Source organism: Dictyostelium discoideum (genome assembly GCF_000004695.1).
Source record: "Dictyostelium discoideum AX4 chromosome 6 chromosome, whole genome shotgun sequence".
Taxonomy (NCBI): Eukaryota; Evosea; class Eumycetozoa; order Dictyosteliales; family Dictyosteliaceae; genus Dictyostelium; species Dictyostelium discoideum.
The window spans coordinates 354742-376048 of record NC_007092.3 but is presented as its reverse complement, the minus strand read 5'-3'; the positions used below and the strand labels follow the sequence as shown (position 1 = coordinate 376048).

At 21.1% G+C, this 21307-nt stretch overlaps 6 protein-coding genes and 1 pseudogene across 6 annotated transcripts in view; 3 read left to right on the top strand and 4 right to left on the bottom strand.

The window, feature by feature from the left end:
- Positions 1-2075: 2075 nt before the first annotated feature.
- DDB_G0291464 (hypothetical protein) lies at positions 2076-6375 on the top strand (the record flags this gene model as incomplete). Its single annotated transcript, XM_630138.1, has 2 exons — positions 2076-2146; positions 3033-6375. The coding sequence occupies 2 exons, from the start codon at positions 2076-2078 to the stop codon at positions 6373-6375; spliced, it is 3414 nt and encodes a 1137-aa protein (XP_635230.1).
- A 1141-nt stretch (positions 6376-7516) lies between these two features.
- On the top strand, positions 7517-7802 carry DDB_G0291626 (hypothetical protein; the record flags this gene model as incomplete). Its single annotated transcript, XM_630137.1, has 2 exons — positions 7517-7529; positions 7600-7802. The coding sequence occupies 2 exons, from the start codon at positions 7517-7519 to the stop codon at positions 7800-7802; spliced, it is 216 nt and encodes a 71-aa protein (XP_635229.1).
- Positions 7803-8386: 584 nt separating this feature from the next.
- On the top strand, positions 8387-9749 carry DDB_G0291462 (hypothetical protein; the record flags this gene model as incomplete). The annotated part of the gene is made up of 3 exons (XM_630136.1): positions 8387-8432; positions 8524-9036; positions 9163-9749. 3 exons carry the CDS (start codon positions 8387-8389, stop codon positions 9747-9749), a joined length of 1146 nt encoding a protein of 381 aa, XP_635228.1.
- A 60-nt stretch (positions 9750-9809) lies between these two features.
- DDB_G0291670 (hypothetical protein) lies at positions 9810-11411 on the bottom strand (the record flags this gene model as incomplete). Its single annotated transcript, XM_630135.1, has 1 exon — positions 9810-11411. One exon carries the CDS (start codon positions 11409-11411, stop codon positions 9810-9812), a length of 1602 nt encoding a protein of 533 aa, XP_635227.1.
- A 774-nt stretch (positions 11412-12185) lies between these two features.
- On the bottom strand, positions 12186-16105 carry tgrA3 (immunoglobulin E-set domain-containing protein; the record flags this gene model as incomplete). The annotated part of the gene is made up of 2 exons (XM_630134.2): positions 12186-15370; positions 16027-16105. 2 exons carry the CDS (start codon positions 16103-16105, stop codon positions 12186-12188), a joined length of 3264 nt encoding a protein of 1087 aa, XP_635226.2.
- An 838-nt stretch (positions 16106-16943) lies between these two features.
- Positions 16944-19651, bottom strand: DDB_G0291624 (annotated as a pseudogene; the record flags this gene model as incomplete).
- An 805-nt stretch (positions 19652-20456) lies between these two features.
- The window catches only part of tgrA2 (immunoglobulin E-set domain-containing protein), a gene marked incomplete at both ends in the record, with an annotated part of 3197 nt that continues 2346 nt past the window's right edge, over positions 20457-21307 (bottom strand). The window contains one exon of the mRNA XM_630132.1: positions 20457-21307. This exon is cut by the window's right edge and continues 1605 nt beyond it. Within this exon, the coding sequence (XP_635224.1) occupies positions 20457-21307 (851 nt within the window).

Here is a 21307-nt window from a genome sequence, read left to right as displayed (position 1 = left end):
AACATCATTTATATATTATATTATATTATATTATGGGGATTGGTTTTCGTATTATAGCCAGTTATTTTATTAATAAATAAATTTATAATTATACCACCAATAATTATTAATAAATAAATTCAAAATAATACCAATAATTATTGTTTTTCTAAAGATTAAAGTAATATTAGAATTTAATTAAAAGAGAGAGAGAGAGAGAGAGAGAGATAAAGAGTAATTTTTATTGAATCAATCGAGTTTTATTTATTTCATATCTAGATTTAGATATTTTTTGTTTTTTTTTTTTATTGTTTTTAAAGGGGGGGCCCCCAAAAAAAAAAAAAAAAAAAAAAAAAAAATTGAATAATAAATTAAAAAATTAACCTAAATTTATAAATAACCACAATTTTCAATTCACTCCCAACCATACATATTAAAAAAAAAAAAAAAAAAAAAAAAAAATAATAAAACAAAAAACAAAACAAATATTTTTTTTTTTTTCTTTTTTTAATATAATTTGTTTTAATGTAATTTTTAAGCAAACTAAAATTGTAAAATAGAAAATATAATAAAATAGAAAATAGAAAATAGAAAATAAAATAAAATAAAATAAAATAAAATAAAATAAAATAAAATAAAATAAAATAAAATAAAATAAAATAAAAAGTTTGTTTTAGTCCACATCAAAAGTTTGGTTTAAAAATAAATTCAAAATAAATAGAAAAAATCTATGAATTCGAACAGTATTTTTTATAATACCAAATAATAATAATATTATAATATTATAATAATAACTATATTTAGAACAAAAAAAAAAAAAAAAACAAATAATAATAACAATTCGAAATTAGTAAATATTATAGTCAAAATACAATTTTAAAATAATTGTATAGTATGATATATTTTTATTTTTTTATTTTTTTTATTTTGTCATATATTTATTATAATAAAATGGGGTTGGATTGGATTAAATCAAAATTATAAATTTGCCCATAAATTATTCATTCATTGGCATTATGAAAAATGGGTTGATTAATCATCATCATCATCATCATCAATATTTAAATTAAAATGACTTCATATAGATTTTTTAAAATTATTTTGTGGTAGAGTAGGAGTAAAATAAAATTTTCTTGTAAATTGTGTTTTTTTTTTTTTTTTTCTTTTTTACTTTCTTTAGAAAATAGTGTCATCCAATAATAGTTAATAGTAATAATAATAATATTAGTAGTAATAATAAAAATAATAATATTATTAATATTAATAATAAAAATAATAAAAAAAAAAATGAATAAAAAATGAATAAAAAAAAAAATATAAATATAATAATAATAAAAAAGTAAAAATAATATTGAAAATAATAGATAATAGATATTAGTGGCCACTTTAGTACAAAAGTAATTGTTCCACTTTTTTTTTTTTTTTTTTTTTTTTCACCCCCAATCAAAGAAAGGATGAATTGTTTATTTTCATGTTTATTGCTATTTTTACTTTGTGGTTGTGTTTCAGTTTTTTTTTTTTTTTTTTATATTAAAAAGTGGGGTTTTTATATGTGTTTACATGATCAAATTGTTATTTAAGATTATATGTGCATTTTTTGATTTATTTTTTTTTTATTTTTTTTTTTTTCTATATGATTTTTTTATTTTATTTTATTTTATATCATTTAAAATTTTTTTTTTTTTTTTTATTTTTTTTTTAAAATAAATTTAATAATAAATAATAATAAATAATAAAATATTCTCTTATTAATAGATAAGATGTATATTACCATTTTATAAGAGTGTTTATTATTATTATTATTATTATTATTATTATTATTATTATTATTATTATTATTATTATTATTATTATTATTATTATTATTATTATTATTTTTTTTTTTTTTAAAAAAAAAAGAGTGACCTTTTTAAAATTAAAGGGTGTGCTATTTATTTATTTATTTATTATTTTAATTTTAATTTTAATTTATAATTATAATTATAATTATTAAAACTCTTATTTGGTTCTTCAAACAAATTACCTTTTTTTAAATAAATTATTATTATAAAAATATTAATAATTTTTTATTTAAAATCTATTATTTTTTTTTAACCATGGTCCATCAGGCACAACATCACTACTACCAACAACAACAACAACAACAAACACAACAACAACTAAAAATGTATATATTATTATTATTATAAGATTACTAAATTTATATATAAATTAAAAATAATAATAATTTTGTGTGTGTTTTCCAACCCATCATATAAAATATTTTTTATACATAAATATATATATATATTTGATATATATATATATGTTTATAAAATTACCACACCTAGTAATTTTAAAAAATTATTAGAGATATTTTATTTTTATTATTATTTAATTTTATTTATTGTTCATCAACAAAATACATACAAACACACATGTATATACAAATTGTTTTTTTATTTTTTTATTTTTTTATTTTTTTATTTTTTATTTTTTAAAACATTTTATTATTTTAAAATATATTTATTATTATTTTATTTATTTATTTATTTTAAAATAATTTTTATTATCACTATAATTATTTTTCCATCACCCTCCATTTTTTTTTTTTTTTTAAAAAAAAAAAAAAAAAAAACAAATATTTATATATATTTTTTTTTAAAATACTTTATAAATCCTATATATCATATCAAAAAAAAAAAAAAAAAAAAAAAAAAAAAAAAAAAAAAAAAAAAAAAAGGGGTTGGGGCTCAAAAGTAAATAATACCCCCCTCTCCCTCTCTTGTTATTATTATTATTTTTTATTAAAAAAAAAAACAAAAATAAAAACAAAAATAAAAAAATAAAAATAAAAAAACAAAAACAAAAAAAAACAAATTAAATTGATCTATTGAATCTTTAATTAATCATTGTTACTATTTATATTTATTTTTAATTTTTTTTTATAATTTATTTTTTTAATTTTTTTTTTTTTTTTTTTAATATTTCAAAGCAAATTTTTGAAAGAAAAAAAGTTTATTAATTTTTTTTTTTTTTTTTTTTCTATAAAATCATTCTAAAAAACAAAATAGATTAAATAAAAAAATCAAAGAGAATATAAGTGGGAAAAATAAAAATAAGAATTTAGATAATAATAATAATAATAATAATATTAATAATACAACCACAACTACAAGTAATAATAATAATAGTAATAAAAATACATCGAATAGTAAAAATAGTCATTTAAGTGAAAAGAGTAGTAATAGTAATAGTATTCCACAAATTCAATCTCAAGATAGCAGAATATTTAATACATTTACAAAAAATCATTTAAATAATTTAATAAATAATCAACACAATAATAATTGCTATAATAATATAACAGCAGGTCATTATCAACAACAACAACAACAACAACCACCTCATCATCATCCAGTTTCAATAATTAAAAAAGAATCGTCATTATCATCATTACCAGTATCATCGAATACAGGAGGGGGAGGATTTGAATCAACAAATAACAATAATAATAATAATAATTCAGTTAGAAGAAAAACAGTAACAATAGTTGATAATAGAGATATAATCATTGATAATTTAACACCAATTACACCAATACCACCAATACCATCAACATTACCATCAACATTACCAACAAGTTTAATTAGTCAAAGAAAAATGAACAATAATAATAATTTAGAGGATGAAGAAGAGAACAACATTAATAATGTTGAAAATGTTATAAAATCAAAATTAGATGAAGATAGTTACGAGGAGGAAGAGGAGGAAGAGGATGAAGAAGAGGACTCATCATCATCATCATCATCATCAGATTCAGATTCAGACTCAGATTCAGATTCAGATTCATTTGATTTATCATGTGTTCAAATTCAAAATGAAGATTCAGCAGAAGTAAAGAATTTGAAGATGAAATTGTTGAAAGAGAAATCAAGAGTGTTGGATACCAAAGAGACAGTCAATAGTCTAGTTGAGCAAATCACAGTCTATAAACAGACTGTTGAAGAGGAAAGACAAATTTTAGAAGCACAATTAAAACAAGAGAAAAACACTAAACTGGAATTATTTGAAATCTATAAAGAGACAGAAGCCGAGAAAGAGAATCTCACCAAACAATTGGAGATTGTAATATTGGAATGTGAGCAATTGGACAAAGAGAAACAAACCATCTCCAAAGAAAACATAAACAATTTACAAACTCTAATGAACGAAATCACTCATATCGAAGAATCAAATTCACTCTTGGAGAAAGAATTGGAAAAAGAGAGACAACTTCACCAAAAAACTCAATTAAATTTAAATGAACAAATTTTATTAAATCAAAAATTAGAATCTTATAATACTGAAATTTCAAATATTACAAACAACAACAACAATAGTACTGGTAGTAGTGGTGGTAATACCACCACTACTGGATCTGCAGCAGATCAAGTATTAATTGTACAATTGAAAAAACAATTATCAGATACACAACAACAATTGAATCAAGAGAAAGAGAGATTACAAAATTTGGATAATCTTTTATTCCAAGGTAGAAAGATAATTGGATTCGCTGAAAAGAATGGTGGACAGTTGGATCAGAATGCAATGTTTGAAATCAACTCTTTGAAGGGCTCTGTCACTGATGAAAAGAATAATCATCATAAGACATCGATGTTATTGGAAGAGGAGAGAAAGAAATCAGAATTGAATAAGAAAACAGCCGATAATTTAGTTGCAAGAATGAAAGAATTAATCTCTTCACATCATGAAACTTTATCATTATTAGATGATGAAAAAGAGAATTCAAAATTATTACAACAAGAATTACAAGCATTAAAAGAATTATTAACTTCAAAACAACAGCAACAACAACAACAACAAACAAGTGGTAATGTTGGAGGTACAGCAACTGTATCAAATTCAAATACTCAAACGATTTCACAACAAACTCCAGCTGCTTCAACTTCTGAAGTTTCTTCACCAATTGTGCAGGGTGGTAATACAACTACAAATACAACCAATAATAATAATAGTAATAATAATAATGCTATTTCAGTACCATCATCACCAGAATATGAAGAAGGTAAATTAAAACCAGATCCATCAGTTGAATCAATTTCTTCACAAGGTAGTGATGCATCTTCAACAAATACTACTACTACTACTACAACTACAACTACTAAATCAAATAATCAAAGAATGTATAAAACAATTCGTATGAAAAAGAATGGTGGTATGAAAATGGGTGGTGATATAATGTTAAATTATATGGGTGGTAATAATGGTAATAATAATGATAGATTAGCAGCAACAATGACAACAACAACAACAACAACACCAGAGAGTTCTTTAGAATTATTACCAAATACAACAGAGCAAGCATCATCAACAAATTCATTAACTGCAATGAATATTCAAACAAATGCACATTCAACTCATGGTAATACTTTTGGTGCATCATTTAATCGTTCAACAAGTAGTCAAGATATTATTGTTAGTGGTACTGCAACCACTTCAAAATCATCAATGGCAAAATTGGGTGCAAACTTTTTCCTTACACCTGATCAACAACATGCTTTAGCTTCAACTTCAAATTTATCATCATCAACTAATAATAACTCTGCCACTGCTACTACCACTGCTACTACCACCACCACCACCACTGGTGGTAATAAAGATAATATTAATGATATTATGCAATTCCCATCAACACCTGTATATCTTACAAATTCACCAAAAACATTGGAAAGAAAGAATACAAGTTCAAAATCATTAACTAAAATCGATAAAGAAAATAAAGAACGTGAAAAGAGATTAGAGAAAGAAAAGAAAGAAATGACTAAAAAGAATGAAAAATATTTAAAGAAATTAGAAAAAATTGAAAAAGCTGAACAAGAGAAAAAAGCTGATCAAGAAAAGAAATTAAAAGAAAAAGAAAAAGAAAAAGAAAAAGAACAACCACCACCAACAAATAATGTATCCGTTAAAAAAGAAAAGGAAAAAGAAAAAGAAAAGGGAAAAGGAAAAGGAAAAGAAAAAGAAAAAGAAAAAGAAAAAGAAAATAATTTAAATTCAAGTGTAAATAATAATAATAATAATAATAATAATCCCCCCCCAACTAAAGGTTTGGTTGATTCAACATCATCATCATCAAATAATTCAAGTAATCCTAGTAGTTTAAGTAATAGTCAGGAAGGTTCAAATTTACAATCTTCAAAGTCAAATCCAAACTTTAAAGAAAGTGACACACAATTACCAACTTCATCATCACCACCACATCTTTCTCATATTGTCGACAATAATTCAGTCTCTTCAACTTCATCTCTTTCATCTTCAAATTCAACAAATTCAACTCGATCACCATCATTATCTAGTCAAAAAGATAAAGAAACAATTAATAAGAGAAAATCCTTATTTTTTGGAAAATCATAAATACATAGATAGATATTAATCAAAAAAAAAAAAAAAAAAAAAAAAAAAAAAAAAGAAAAAAAAAAAAAAAAAATCCTAGTAAAACAAATATTCACATATATATTTATATATTTATTGATAAAAAAAAAAAAAAAAAAACCAAAAATTAAAATAAAATGTAAAATACAAATAATTTTGAAAAAAAAACAATTCTTAAAATAATTTTATTACTTTTTTTAAAAAACAGTGTTTGTAAATTAATAATATAATTCTATTTTTGGATTATTTTTACTTGTATTTATTTATTTTTTTTTTTTTTTTTTTTTTTTTTTTTTTTGAATAATTAAATACTTTTTTTGAAAAAAAACAATGGTACATTAATAATTAAAATATTTTAATTTTATTTTACGTTGAATTGGTATTATAAAATATCAAAAAAAAATAAAACAAAAAAAAAAAAAAAATTCTCTGATTTTATTAACAATATTATTTTTTTTTTTATTTTAATATATATATAAATAGAATTAATGGGGTGGAACAGTTTTTTGATTTGTTCACACAAATTGGATTGGTTACCTATCTGGTGTTTTTATAAACTCCAATGCATAAGTGTTTTTTTTTAAATTGAAATATTAAGTGTTTGTGTGGGTATTTTGGGAATTTTTTTTAAATGATTTACAAATTTTTTTTCCTTTTTTATAAAGATAAAAAAAAAAAAAAAAAAAAAAAAAAAAATTAGGGTTAAAATTTTTATTAACAATAATTCATAGCAAAGTAAAATTAAGTTTTCGGTTTATCAAAATGAGTGTAAACACACACTCTATAAATATGGTTAAATATTGAATTTCAATAATAATTATTTTTATATTGTCAATTAATTATTTCTATTTGAGATGATAGTAAAAAGGAATTTTTTTATGTAATAATTAAAAAAAAAAAAAAAAGAATTTAATATAAAAATAAAATTTAAAAAATAAAATTTACAAAAATAGAACACTATTCCTTTTATTTTTTGATAATCTTTGAATAGTTGGTTTATTTTTTTTTATTTTTATTATTTTTTTTTTATTTTATTTTCCATTTTTTATTTTTTAAAAGTATCAAATAGAATTTTAAAACATTTCCTTTTTATCAAATTAACAAAAAAAATAAAAACAAAACAATGACCTTACTAAGTATGTTGATATATTAAAATATATTTTTTTAATTAAATTTTTCCTTTTTTTTTTTTTTTTTTTTAAAAAGTAATTCTAATTTTAAAATATCTATTATGTTTAGAAAATTTGAAAAATATATCGCTACAAATTTCAAAAAATAATACTATAAATAATATCAATTGTGAAAATAATTTTAATAATATTAATAAAAGCTATTCAATAAATGAAAGCAATTCAGCAAAAAATGATTTTGTTAAATTTTTGAAATTCATTTTTTTTCATGCATTTTAAAATATAAAAAAAAAAAAAAAAAAAAAAAAAATAATAAAATACTTTATTTATTGGCTTATTTATTATAATTTTTTGGGAATTTTTTTTTTTTTTTTTTTTTTTTTTTTTTTTTAACACTTTATTTATTTAATTAAATTTTATTTTTTTAAAAAATAATACCTCACATTGTTTTATTTAAAAATTTACTAAAGCAATATTTTATTTTTTTCATTTTTTTTTTTTTTATTGTTAAGGGAAAATTAAAAGTTGAAAAAAATAAAAGATAGTTATTTAATGAATCCCAAAAGGTAAATGATCTTAATTATGATTAGGATATTTTTTAAAAAAAAAAAATAAAAAACCCATCGACTTTTTGACCCGACGGGAATATTGGGATTTTTTTTATTTTAATTTTAATAATCTAAAATAAAAAAATAATTCTAGAAGGATTAAATTACGCTTCTTTAAATATCTATAAAAAAAGTAAAAGTAAAAGTAACTATAACTAACAAATCAATTAATTAAAAAAAAAAAAAAAAAAATTACTTTTACCAAAAATTAATTCATTTAAAAATGAAACGATTTATTATTTTAGATAATTAAAAATGATGGAAAATACCAACCCTTCAGAGGAGAAACAATCCAAAATGGGTAATATATTTATTTAAAATAAATACAAAAATAAAAAAATAAAAAAAATAAAAAAAATTAACCAAAAAAAAAATAAAAAAACCATTTTTAGAAGAAATGGATAATTTGGAAATTATAAATATTAATAATAATAATAATATTGAAAATAGTAATATATTAAATAAAGATAATATTGAATTATCTAAAAATAATAAAAATGGGTTTTTAAAATTTATTGGAATTATTATAATTATTTTAATTGCAATATCAAATACAACAAGTGCAGAATTATCACAATATATTATAATAAATGATTTCGATTCATCATTTATGATAACATGGTTTAATGTATCATTTTCAGTTTTTTCAATTTTAATAGAATTAATTTTATTAAAAATTGAATTATTTAAAAAAGAAAAACAACAACAACAACAATCATCAGATAATATTAAAATTTCATTTTTAAATTACTATAAAAGTAAATTTGTAAGTAATGATAATTCAATTAAATTAAAAAAATTATTTTCAATTTCAATTCCAATGTCAATTTTATTTCTTTTTATGAATTGGATTTGGTTATATGCATTACCATTAATAGATGTTAGTATTTCAACAGCATTATATCGTATGTTACTTATAAAATAATATTATAATAATTTAATATTTATATATTAATTTTTTTTTTTTTTTTAAAAAATAAAAGAAAGTGCATCTATTTTTTGTTTTATTTTTTCAATAATTATATTAAAAGAAAGAATTAGATTTTTAAAAACAATTTCAGTAATAATTTTTATGGCAGGTATTATTGGAATAACTTTAGGTACTACATTAGGAACAAGTTCAGAAATAATTGAAAATCAAATATTATCAAATAAAGTTAAAGGTTATTTATTAATGATTTTATCAGCTAGTTTATATGGTTTATATGAAGTTTTAGTTTCAAAAATATTAGGTGACGTTAATAGAACAATCGTTCATACATATTTAGCATTTATTGGATTTATTGGATTTTTAATTGGAATTCCAATAATGGTAATTTTCAATTTTACAAATTTTGAATTATTTAAAATTCCACACCCAAAATCATTTGGTATTATTTTTTCAAATACTGTTATAATTTTCTCAATTAATTATTTAATTAATTGGGGTTTATCAATTACATCATCACCTTTATTCGTTAGAGCCGGTGAATTAATGGCAATACCATTAACTTTAATATTTGATATAATAATTAAACATATGAAATTACCATTAGTCGCCATACCAGGTTACATTTTAATTGTTATTGGTTTTATATTATCAATTTATATTGAATGTAATCATATTAAAAAAAAATAAAAAATAAAAATAAATAATTTTTTTTTTTTTTTTTTTTTTTTTTTATTTATTTATTTTTTTTTAATCAGTATCAGAGGAAGAATCGAGTCTTTTTCTTTGTGGTGATTCATGGTCTTGAGTGTTTTGTCTTTTTCTTGAAGGAAATATTGATCTCAGATCCTCTTCCTCCTCCTGCTCCTCCTCATCATCTTTATTTCTTTTTCTTGGTGGTGACATTGATTCTTCTTCCTTTTCTTCTTTTTTAACACTTCTTTTTATTGCTGGTGAAAGTGATCTATTTCTACCAACTCTATTTCTTGGTGGTGACATTGATTCTTCATCTTTTTTAACACTTCTTTTTATTGTTGGTGATTGCGATGGTGAAAGTGATCTATTTCTACCACTTCTATTTCTTGGTGGTGACATTGATTTATCCTCCTCTTCATCTTTTTTAACACTTCTTTTTATTGCTGGTGATTGTGATGGTGAAAGCGATCTATTTCTACCACTTCTATTTCTTGGTGGTGACATTGATTTATCCCCCTCTTCTTCTTTTTTATTACCTCTATCTCTATGTGGTGGTGATCTGTTTCTAGCAATATTTGGTGGAGAAACTGATCTCTCCTTTATTGCTGTTTTTGTTGTTGTTGTTGTTGTATTCTTTTCTCTTTTTGGTGATATTGAATGTGAACGATCTCTTTCTCTACTACTTGATGATGACTCTGAATCTGAACGATCTCTATATGACTTTCTATCTCTATCTCTCTTACTTGGGGATGTTGATTTTGAATAAGAAGGAGAATTTGAACGACTACGAGATCTATATCTTCTATCTCTACTATCTCTATTATCCCTACTATCCCTACTACCTCTAATATCTCTACTATCTCTACTATCTCTACTATCTCTACTACCTCTACTATCTCTACTATCTCTACTACTTCTATATCTATCACTGTCTCTGTCTCTATGTCTATCTCTATCGCTATCTCTATCTCTATCTTTAGTACTTTTATATCTATCAATATCTCTATCTGAATCTCTACTTCTTCTATCGTATTCTCTTTGTCTATCTCTTTCAAGTTTTTCATGTTCTTTTTGTTTTCTTTCTCTTTCTTTTTGTCTTTCTAAATATTCTTGATGTCTTTTTTCTTTACGTTCTTGTTGAACTTGCTTATCTAAAGAAGCACCAGGTATATAATCTTTAATGTTTAATGCATCTGTGAATCTTTTTATCTCTTTTTCTTTTTGATATTGTTTTGAATGTGAATCTGTTAGTTTTGAATATTGCCCATCCTCTTCTTCTTCTTCAGTGGTATTATTATTATTATTATTTTGTTGTTGTTGTTGTTGTTTCTCTAATAATTCTTCTCTTTTCTTTGCTAATAATGCATCCAATTCTTCTTGATCTTTATATTTTTCATATAAATCATTTTCTTCTGCCCATTGTGCAATTTCAACTTCAATTCTTCTTTTTCTATTATGTTCAATTAATTCTAAATTTGCTTTTTTAATTGGTTGTGATTGTTGTTTTTTTTGTTGTTCAAGAATTGATTCTCTTTCTTTTTTTATACTATATTCAGTTTTATTATAATTTGTATTAACATATGATAAATTTCTTTGTACATAACCATTTGTACCTGTACCTCTTGCTGTCTTTATTCCAATACCATTATATGACATAATTTAATATATATATATATATATATATATATATATATATATATATATAATAATAATAAATAAAAATTAAATTTAATTGTTGGAATTTTTTCAAATGGAAATTAATTTTTTTTTTTTTTTTTTCAACTTTTTTTTTTTTTTTTTTTTTTTTTTTTTTTTTTTTTAATTAAATTCCATTATATTTTTTTTTTTTTTTTTTTTTTTTTTTTTTTTTTATTCAACAAACGACAAATAATAATACATGTAATAATTATTTAAATTATAAAACAGTAATTATTATTTTTTACTATTTTGAAATTTTGAAAAAAAAAAAAAAAAAAAAAAAAAAAAAAAAATCAACATACACACATTCATACAACTACCAGCACATCCAATTACTTCAGCAGGTTCAACCATTCCAACAATGAGACCACAACAAATGATGAATTAACGTTTCAATGGAGGAATTATGATCAATCAAGGTATGGGTGGTTTCAATCAAAATTGTATGAATGATATCATGCTATGAATCAAAGGTGGTATGAATGTATAACATGAATGGTATGGAACAAGGTGGTAAGGGAAGATTTTAATCAATAGAAATATAAATTTTATAAGAATAAAAAAAAAAAAAAAAAAATAAAAATTTAAAACAGGAATATCTTTTAAATTGATAGTTTTCTTTTTTTTCAATACAATTTTCCATTTTTTAATATTATTTTTAAAAGAAATTTATTTATTTATTTATTTCTTTATTTCTTTATTTATTTATTTATTTATTTATTTTTTAAAAAATTATGAAGAGCTTGGGTCTTGAGATGATGATGAATTGTCTGTTAGTTTTTCAATATGATTTGGAGGTAATGAAACTTCTGGTAATGTTTCAATTTGATTTGGAGGTAATGAAACTTCTGGTAATGTTTCAATATGATTTGGAGGTAATGAAACTTCTGGTAATGTTTCAGTTTGATTTGGAGGTAAAGAATCTTCTTGTAATGTTTCAGTTTGATTTGGAGGTAATGAATTATTATTTGGTAAATTTTCAGTTTGATTCGGAGGTAATGAATTTTCAATTTTATTTGGAGGTAATGAATTATTATTTGGTAAATTTTCAACTTGATTTGGAGGTAATGAATCATTATTTGGTAAATTTTTAGTTTTATTTATATGTAAATAATAATCTGGGTAAGTTTCAATATAATTTTCTCGAGCTAATTCTTGTTGTTCTTTTCGTAGACGATTTTCGGGTGTAAGTTGATACTCTGAATAAGTTATTATATTATCTAATTCAAAGTCAGCAAAAATTGTCTCTGCATTATCCAATGTATGTCTTAATTCTTGTATTTGTTTTATCTCTTTTCTATTTTTAAATTTATATTTTTTTTCTTTGATTCCGCGACACATAATATATTTCCAATAGATAACAGTACCGTTTTTTCTATTACAATAAATTATACCAAAAAAGATAAATAAAAGTAATGCCAAACTTCCAATTATTATTAATACTGTTATCCATTTTTTATTTTTTTCATAAAAACTTCTACCATCAGTTTTACTATCACCATTATTTATATTTTTACCATTGTTGTTGTTGTTGTTGTTGTTGTTTTTATCACTTTGGCTTGATTGGTTTTTAACTTCAATAATTGAATTATCAAAATAAATAATTAAATTATTACCACCACTTTTACCATTAATCGTGATGTTAACATATTGTTGTTGTTGTTGTTGTTGTTGCTGTTGTTGTTTGCTTTGATCAATAATAATTTTGGAAGGTTCTAAAAAACATGAAACTGATGTTGAGTTAATAAATGTAGAGTTTAAACATTTACTTTTACCAACTGTAATTGAATCAATTTGATTATAAAATTCATTACCAAAAATTGTAATAATTCCACCAATTGATGAATTCGAAATCGTTGTTGAATTTAAAACTAATGGAGGATAATATGATATTGAAATGTTATACTCCTCATCTTTTCCATTAAATTTGATTTTACAAAGTTGATCGAATGGACCTACCAATTCAATATCACATGAGATAGATGTATAGTTTATAAATGAACAATTATAAACTTGTTTATTTGAAAAGCAATATACAGATGTATTGTAAATTGTATTTTCATTAAAATTTTCACCATTAATTAATAATTCACCACCAGTGGAGTTGAAAACAAGAGATTGGCTCACAAATTTAAGCGATGGAGTTATATCAACTTTAAAATCTGGAGAAATTTCATTACAAACAATAAGATATATATCACTTGAACTATACTCTGGCTTCATTGGGAATGAAAATGAATCACTCATAAAAATAATTGGATTGTTTGGAACATTATCAATTATTACCATATTTGAAAATTGTATTTTAATTTTACCATTTTTAAATAAATCTAGATAATTTATAAAATTACCAAGACATTTAATCATTTGATTTGAAACAATTGAACAACTTGATATTATTGGTAATTCATAATAAATTTCAGTACGGGTTAGTTGGTCTCCAATTAAAATTGTAATTTCATTTCTCCCACAACTTTTTGGAATATCAAAAGAGTATGTGTGAGTTGAGTATTCATTTGAATTTTTATAATCAATTGCTTTTATTGAACTATTATCTTGAAAAATCATAATTGGTGTTGCATTAACATTATTTGGATTTATATTGAAAAGTGTAAAGTTTACAATTTGACCATTTACTGAAGGTGAAGATGGAACACTTTTTACAAAAAATGATGAATCAATTTCAATAGTATTTGATTTTGTACCATTGACAATTACATATAACTTTGATTTTTTAATTGGTTTAATTGGCTTAAATGAAAGTGTTGTTTCTTTTTCATTAATATTAATTGTTATATTGGATTGTAACACATCGTCAATTTTAACTTGAGTCAATTGTGAAGAACCAAAACAATCACCAACTAATTTAACTTCACCTTGAGGAAGTATAAAATCTGATATTATTGGTATATCGAATGAGAATAATAAATTATTTTCATTAAAAATACCATTTATTGAGATATTAACTTGTAAATCTACCAATTTAACCTTTTCAACATTTGGAACCGATTCTAAATTACAGAGAATTTCATTTTTTGATGAGATTACATTTTTACAATCATATTGACCAATTTTAACAATGATTGTTGAATTATTTACTTGTGAAGATAGTCTTTCACCAATTATTGTAATTGAACCACCTTTTAATCTTGGAACACTATTAATTTTTAAAGGTATAGGTTTAAGATCCAATTTGTAAATATTCGATTCAAGTCCACCAGATACTATTTTAACATTTATTGATTTTGAATATAGTTGAGTGTAAATTATTTCAAATTGTTCATGATCAATTGATTTTATTTTTGATTTATCAATTTGAACACCATCTAAATAAATTTGAATTGAATCAGAAGAATTACAAAAATTAGAACCTTTTGATATAAAAGATGAACCTTCTATCAAAATATTTTCAATGATTGGATTTGAATGATTGAAACTATATTTAAAATCATTTGGCCATTGAATAGTTCTTGGGCCACAACCACCTTTATAGTCTAGTATTAAATTTGTGACATCTATAGAGTTACTAAAAATATCACCTATTGTTCCCAATATAGTATCAGGGATAATAGTAAAGTAAGGAATTACTCCAACTGCCAAATAATAACCTTTCATAATAGTAGGACCACCTTTGGTAGATGGTTTAAAGTCACCTTCAATAATTGGCTTTGGAAAATATTCTTCGTAATTCGAATGGCAATCTAATACACCATTATTATCAGTTCTGCACATCTTTATTTGACCATGTAAATTTTTAGCAATATCAATGGACATACCAGCAGTACATGTTCTTTCTTTGCTATTATTTTTACATTCAAAAACCAATTCATATTTCAAATTTGAAAAAATCCATTTTGAATAATATGTACTATCAATATCATATGTATATTCCAATGATTGTTTTGTGCATGTAAAATCTAAAATTAAAATAAAATCATAAGAAAAAATTAGTGTTGGAAACCATTGATTTCTTTTTAAAAAAATACAAAAAATAGAGATAATGTATCTAATAAATGATTAATATTTATTAATATTAATAGTTATAGATATTAATTTAAAATTAATTTATTAAAAAATGAACAGTAGCTCTTTTTTTTTTTTTTTAAAAAAATAACAAACAATTTTTTTTTTTTTTTTTTTTTTAATAAACAATTGCAAATATCTTTAATTACATTGACAAGTGGTTAAAACATTGAAAATTTTTTAAAAAAATATTAATGAACCAAATAAAAAAATTAAAAATTGGTGTTGGAAATTATCAATATCTTTTATAAAATACATAAATAGATAATATATCTACAAAATGATTGATATTTATTTATATTAATAACTAGTTATAGTTATTAATGACATTAACAATGATATAAAAAAATAAACAATAGCTGAATATTTGGAGACTTTAATATTAAAAAATTAAAAATAGTAAATAACAACAATAATCAAAATAAAAAAAAAAAAAAAAAAAAAAAAAAAAAAAAAAAAAAAAAATTAAATTTGAGATATAAAAATAACCCAAACAGTAAAAACAATAAAAAAAAAAAAATAAAATTATTTTTATATTTAAAATATTTACTCTTGACAACTGGTTCATTTAAAGATCCTAATGTATCAGAAACTAAATATAAAATAAAAAATAATATAATATATTTCATTTTTGGTTTACTATTTATTATTTTAATAATGAAATTGTTTTTTTGAGGATGTTAAATAATTTATTATTACTGTAAATGATTTGAAATAAAAAAAATAATAAAAAAATAATAATTAAAATAATATATAAAAACAAAAATATTAATAATTAAAAAAACATAAATATTAATAATAATTAAAAAAAAAAAATATTGATAATAATAAAAAAAAAAAAAAAAAAAAAAAAAAATAATAATAAAAACAATAAGGTAATGCTTCAATATTAAATTAAAATAAACAAATCACATAATTTATTAAATAATGTTTTTCAACACACACATCCCACTAATTTATTTTAATATTATCAGTTTTGTTGTATGATTTTCAAAATTACTCATATTGTTTTTTTTTAACACTGTGTGCCAAGTTTACCACACCCACCACTTGATGTTTCTTTCATCATATTAGAAAACTATTAATTGTATTAAAATTTTTTAGGCTTGTTTTTTTTAATTGAAATGAAAATTATTATTTTTTTTTTTTTCACCCACTACCATAAAAAGTAGTTTATGAGAAGTGGTTATATTTTTAATTATTTTTGATTTTATATATTATTTTAATTATCAAAATTCACAATAACACACTTATCAAATAGCAAAAACAAAAAAATAATTATTATAAAAATAATTAGAAAAAAAAAAAAATATAAAAAAAAAAAAACAACATGTTCAAAATTTATTATTGTATTTTTTTTTTTTTTATTTAACACAAAACCACTAAAAATAATCATTTTTTATATATATTCAATCATTGTTTTTGGTGGGAGTATAATTTTTTTTATAACGAAAGTAATAAATTTAATTAAATGATTAAAATCGTTGAGAATATAATTATAAATAAAATTAAATTTATATTTCTTTTTATGGATTCATTTTTGATTTCATTGTTGGTTTGTTTATCATCAATTGTATTTTTATTTGATTTATTATTTTCATCAATTCTATTTGAATTACCAGAATAAATTATTAAATTATTACCACCACTTTTGTTATTAATTGTAATGTTAACATATTGTTGTTGTTGTTGTTCAGTTTGATTAATAATAAAATTTGAAGGTTCTACAAAACATGAAATCGATGTTGAATTTATAAATGTAGAGTTTAAACATTTACTTTTACCAACTGTAATTGAATCAATTTGATTATAAAATTCATTACCAAAAATTATAATAATTCCACCAATCGATGAATTCGAAATCGTTGTTGAATTTAAAACTAATGGAGGATAATATGATATTGAAATGTTATAATTCTCATCTTTACCATTAAATTTGATTTTACAAAGTTGATCGAATGGACCTACCAATTCAATATCACATGAGATAGATGTATTGTTTATAAATGAACAATTATAAACTTGTTTATTTGAAAAGCAATATACAGATGTATTGTAAATTGTATTTTCATTAAAATTTTCACCATTAATTAATAATTCACCACCAGTGGAGTTGAAAACAAGAGATTGGCTCACAAATTTAAGCGATGGAGTTATATCAACTTTAAAATCTGGAGAAGTTTCATCACAAACAATAAGATATATATCACTTGAACTATACTCTGGCTTCATTGGGAATGAAAATGAATCACTCATAAAAATATTTGGATTGTTTGGAATATTATCAATTATTACCATATTTGAAAATTGTATTTTAATTTTACCATTTTTAAATAAATCTAGATAATTTAAAAAATTACCAAGACATTTAATCATTTGATTTGAAACAATTGAACAACTTGATATTATTGGTAATTCATAATAAATTTCAGTACGGGTTAGTTGGTCTCCAATTAAAATTGTAATTTCATTTCTCCCACAACTTTTTGGAATATCAAAAGAGTATGTGTGAGTCGAGTTTTCATTTGAATTTTTATAATCAATTGCATTTATTGAACTATTATCTTGAAAAATCATAATTGGTGTTTCATTAACATTATTTGGATTTATATTGAAAAGAGTAAAGTTTACAATTTGACCATTTACTGAAGGTGAAGATGGAACACTTTTTACAAAAAATGATGAATCAATTTCAATAGTATTTGATTTTGTACCATTGACAATTATATATAACTTTGATTTTTTAATTGGTTTAATTGGCTTAAATGAAAGTGTTGTTTCTTTTTCATTAATATTAATTGTTATATTAGATTGTAACACATCGTCAATTTTAACTTGAGTTAATTGTGAAGAACCAAAACAATCACCAACTAATTTAACTTCACCTTGTGGAAGTATAAAATCTGATATTATTGGTATATCGAATGAGAATAATAAATTATTTTCATTAAAAATACCATTTATTGAGATATTAACTTGTAAATCTACCAATTTAACTTTTTCAACATTTGGAACCGATTCTAAATTACATAGAATTTCATTTTTTGATGAGATTACCTTTTTACAATGATATTGACCAATTTTAACAATGATTGTTGAATTATTTACTTGTGAAGATAGTCTTTCACCAATTATTGTAATTGAACCACCTTTTAATCTTGGAACACTATTAATTTTTAAAGGTATAGGTTTAAAATCCAATTTGTAAATATTCGATTCAAGTCCACCAGATACTATTTTAACATTGATTGATTTTGAATATAGTTGAGTGTAAATTATTTCAAACTGCTCATGATCAATTGATTTTATTTTTGATTTATCAATTTGAACACCATCTAAATAAATTTGAATTGAATCAGAAGAATTACAAAAATTAGAACCTTTTGATATAAAAGATGAACCTTCAATAAAAATATTTTCAATGATTGGATTTGAATGATTGAAACTATATTTAAAATCATTTGGCCATTGAATAGTTCTTGGGCCACAACCACCTTTATAGTCTAGTATTAAATTTGTGACATCTATAGAGTTACAATGAACATCACCTATAATACCCAATCTAGTATAAGGGATAATGTTATAGTAGTATGCACCAACTGCCAAATAATAACCTTTCATAATAGTAGGACCACCTTTGGTAGATGGTTTAAAGTCACCTTCAATAATTGGCTTTGGATAATATTCTTCGTATTTCAAATGGCAATCTAATACACTATTATTATCAGTTCCGCACTTCTTTATTTGACCATGTAAAATTTTAGCAATATCAATGGACATACCAGCAGTACATGTTCTTTCTTTGCTATTATTTTTACATTCAAAAACCAATTCATATTCCAAATCTGAAAAAATCCATTTTGTATAATATGTACTATCGATATCATATGTATATTCCAATGATTGTTTTGTGCATGTAAAATCTGAAATTAAAATGTAAATATTAGAAAAAATTAGAGTTGGAAACCATTGATTTCTTTTTAAAAAAATACAAAATATAAATAATGTATCTATTCAATGATTATCTAAGACACATATATATTTTGTACATATAGATATAATGAAAACTAAAAAAAATTAAAATTATTTTAATTTATATATTTACTCTTGACAACTAAAGATCCTTATGTATCGGAAAATAAATATAAAATAAAAAAAAATATAATAATTTTCATTGTTGATTTACTATTATTATTTTAATATTAAAATTGTTTTTTTGAGGATGTTAAATAATTTATGATTTGAAATAAAAAAATAAAAAATATTAATAATTAAAAAAATATAAAAACAAAAATATTAATAATTAAAAAAAATAAAAATTATAATAATAATTAAAAAAAATATTAAAGAAAAAAAAAAATAATAATAATAATAATAATAAAATTAAGGTAACGATGCTTCAATAGTAAATTAAAAAAAAACAATCAAATAATTTATTGAAAAATGTTTTTCAACACACACTCCCACACTAATTTATTTTTATCAGTTTTGTTGTATGATTTTCAATATTACTCATCATGTTTATTAAACACTGTGTCAAGTTTACCACACCCACCAATTGGTGTTTCTTTCATCATTTTAGAATACTATTTATTTTTTATTAAACTTTTTTGGATGTGTTTTTTTTAATTGAAATGAATATTATTATTTTTTTTTTTTTTTTCAACCACTGCCAAAAAAAGTATTTTATGATAAGTGGTTATATTTTTAATCATTTTTAATTTTATATTTTATTTAAATTATTAATATTCACAATCACACTTATCAAATAGTAAAAACAAAAAAATAATTATTTTAAAAATAATTAAAAAAAAAAAAATTATCAAAAAATAAAAAAAAAAAAATAAGTTCAAAATTTATTATTGTATTATATTTTATTTTTAACCCACCAAAAATAATCATTTTTTATATATACCCAATAATTGTTTTTGGTTGGAGTTTTATTTTTTTTTTTTTTTACAATGAAATTAATAAATTAAATTATATGATTAAAATTGTTGAGAATATAATTATAAATAATATAAAATTTATATTTCTTTTAATAGATTCATTTTTGATTTCATTATTGGTTTGTTTTTCGTCAATTGTATTTTTATTTGATTTGTTATTTTCATCAATTCTATTTGAATTACCAGAATAAATTATTAAATTATTACCACCACTTTTACCATTAATTATAATGTTAACATATTGTTTTTTTTGTTGTTCAGTTTGGTTAATATTAAAATTTGAAGGTTCTACAAAACATGAAATCGATGTTGAATTTATAAATGTAGAGTTTAAACATTTACTTTTACCAACTGTAATTGAATCAATTTGATTATAAAATTCATTACCAAAAATAGTAATAATTCCACCAGTTGATGATTTTGAAATCGTTGTTGAATTTAAAACTAATGGAGGATAATATGATATTGAAATGTTATTATTCTCATCTTTACTATTAAATTTGATTTTACAAAGTTGATCGAATGGACCTAACAATTCAATATCACATGATATAGATGTATTGTTTATAAATGAACAATTATAAACTTGTTTATTTGAAAAGCAATATACAGATGTATTGTAAATTGTATTTTCATTTAAGTTTTCACCATTAATTAATAATTCACCACCAGTGGAGTTGAAAACAAGAGATTGGCTCACAAATTTAAGCGATGGAGTTATATCAACTTTAAAATCTAGAGAAGTTTCATCACAAACAATAAGATATATATCACTTGAACTATACTCTGGCTTCATTGGGAATGAAAATGAATCACTCATAAAAATAATTGGATTGTTTGGAATATTATCAATTATTACCATATTTGAAAATTGTATTTTAA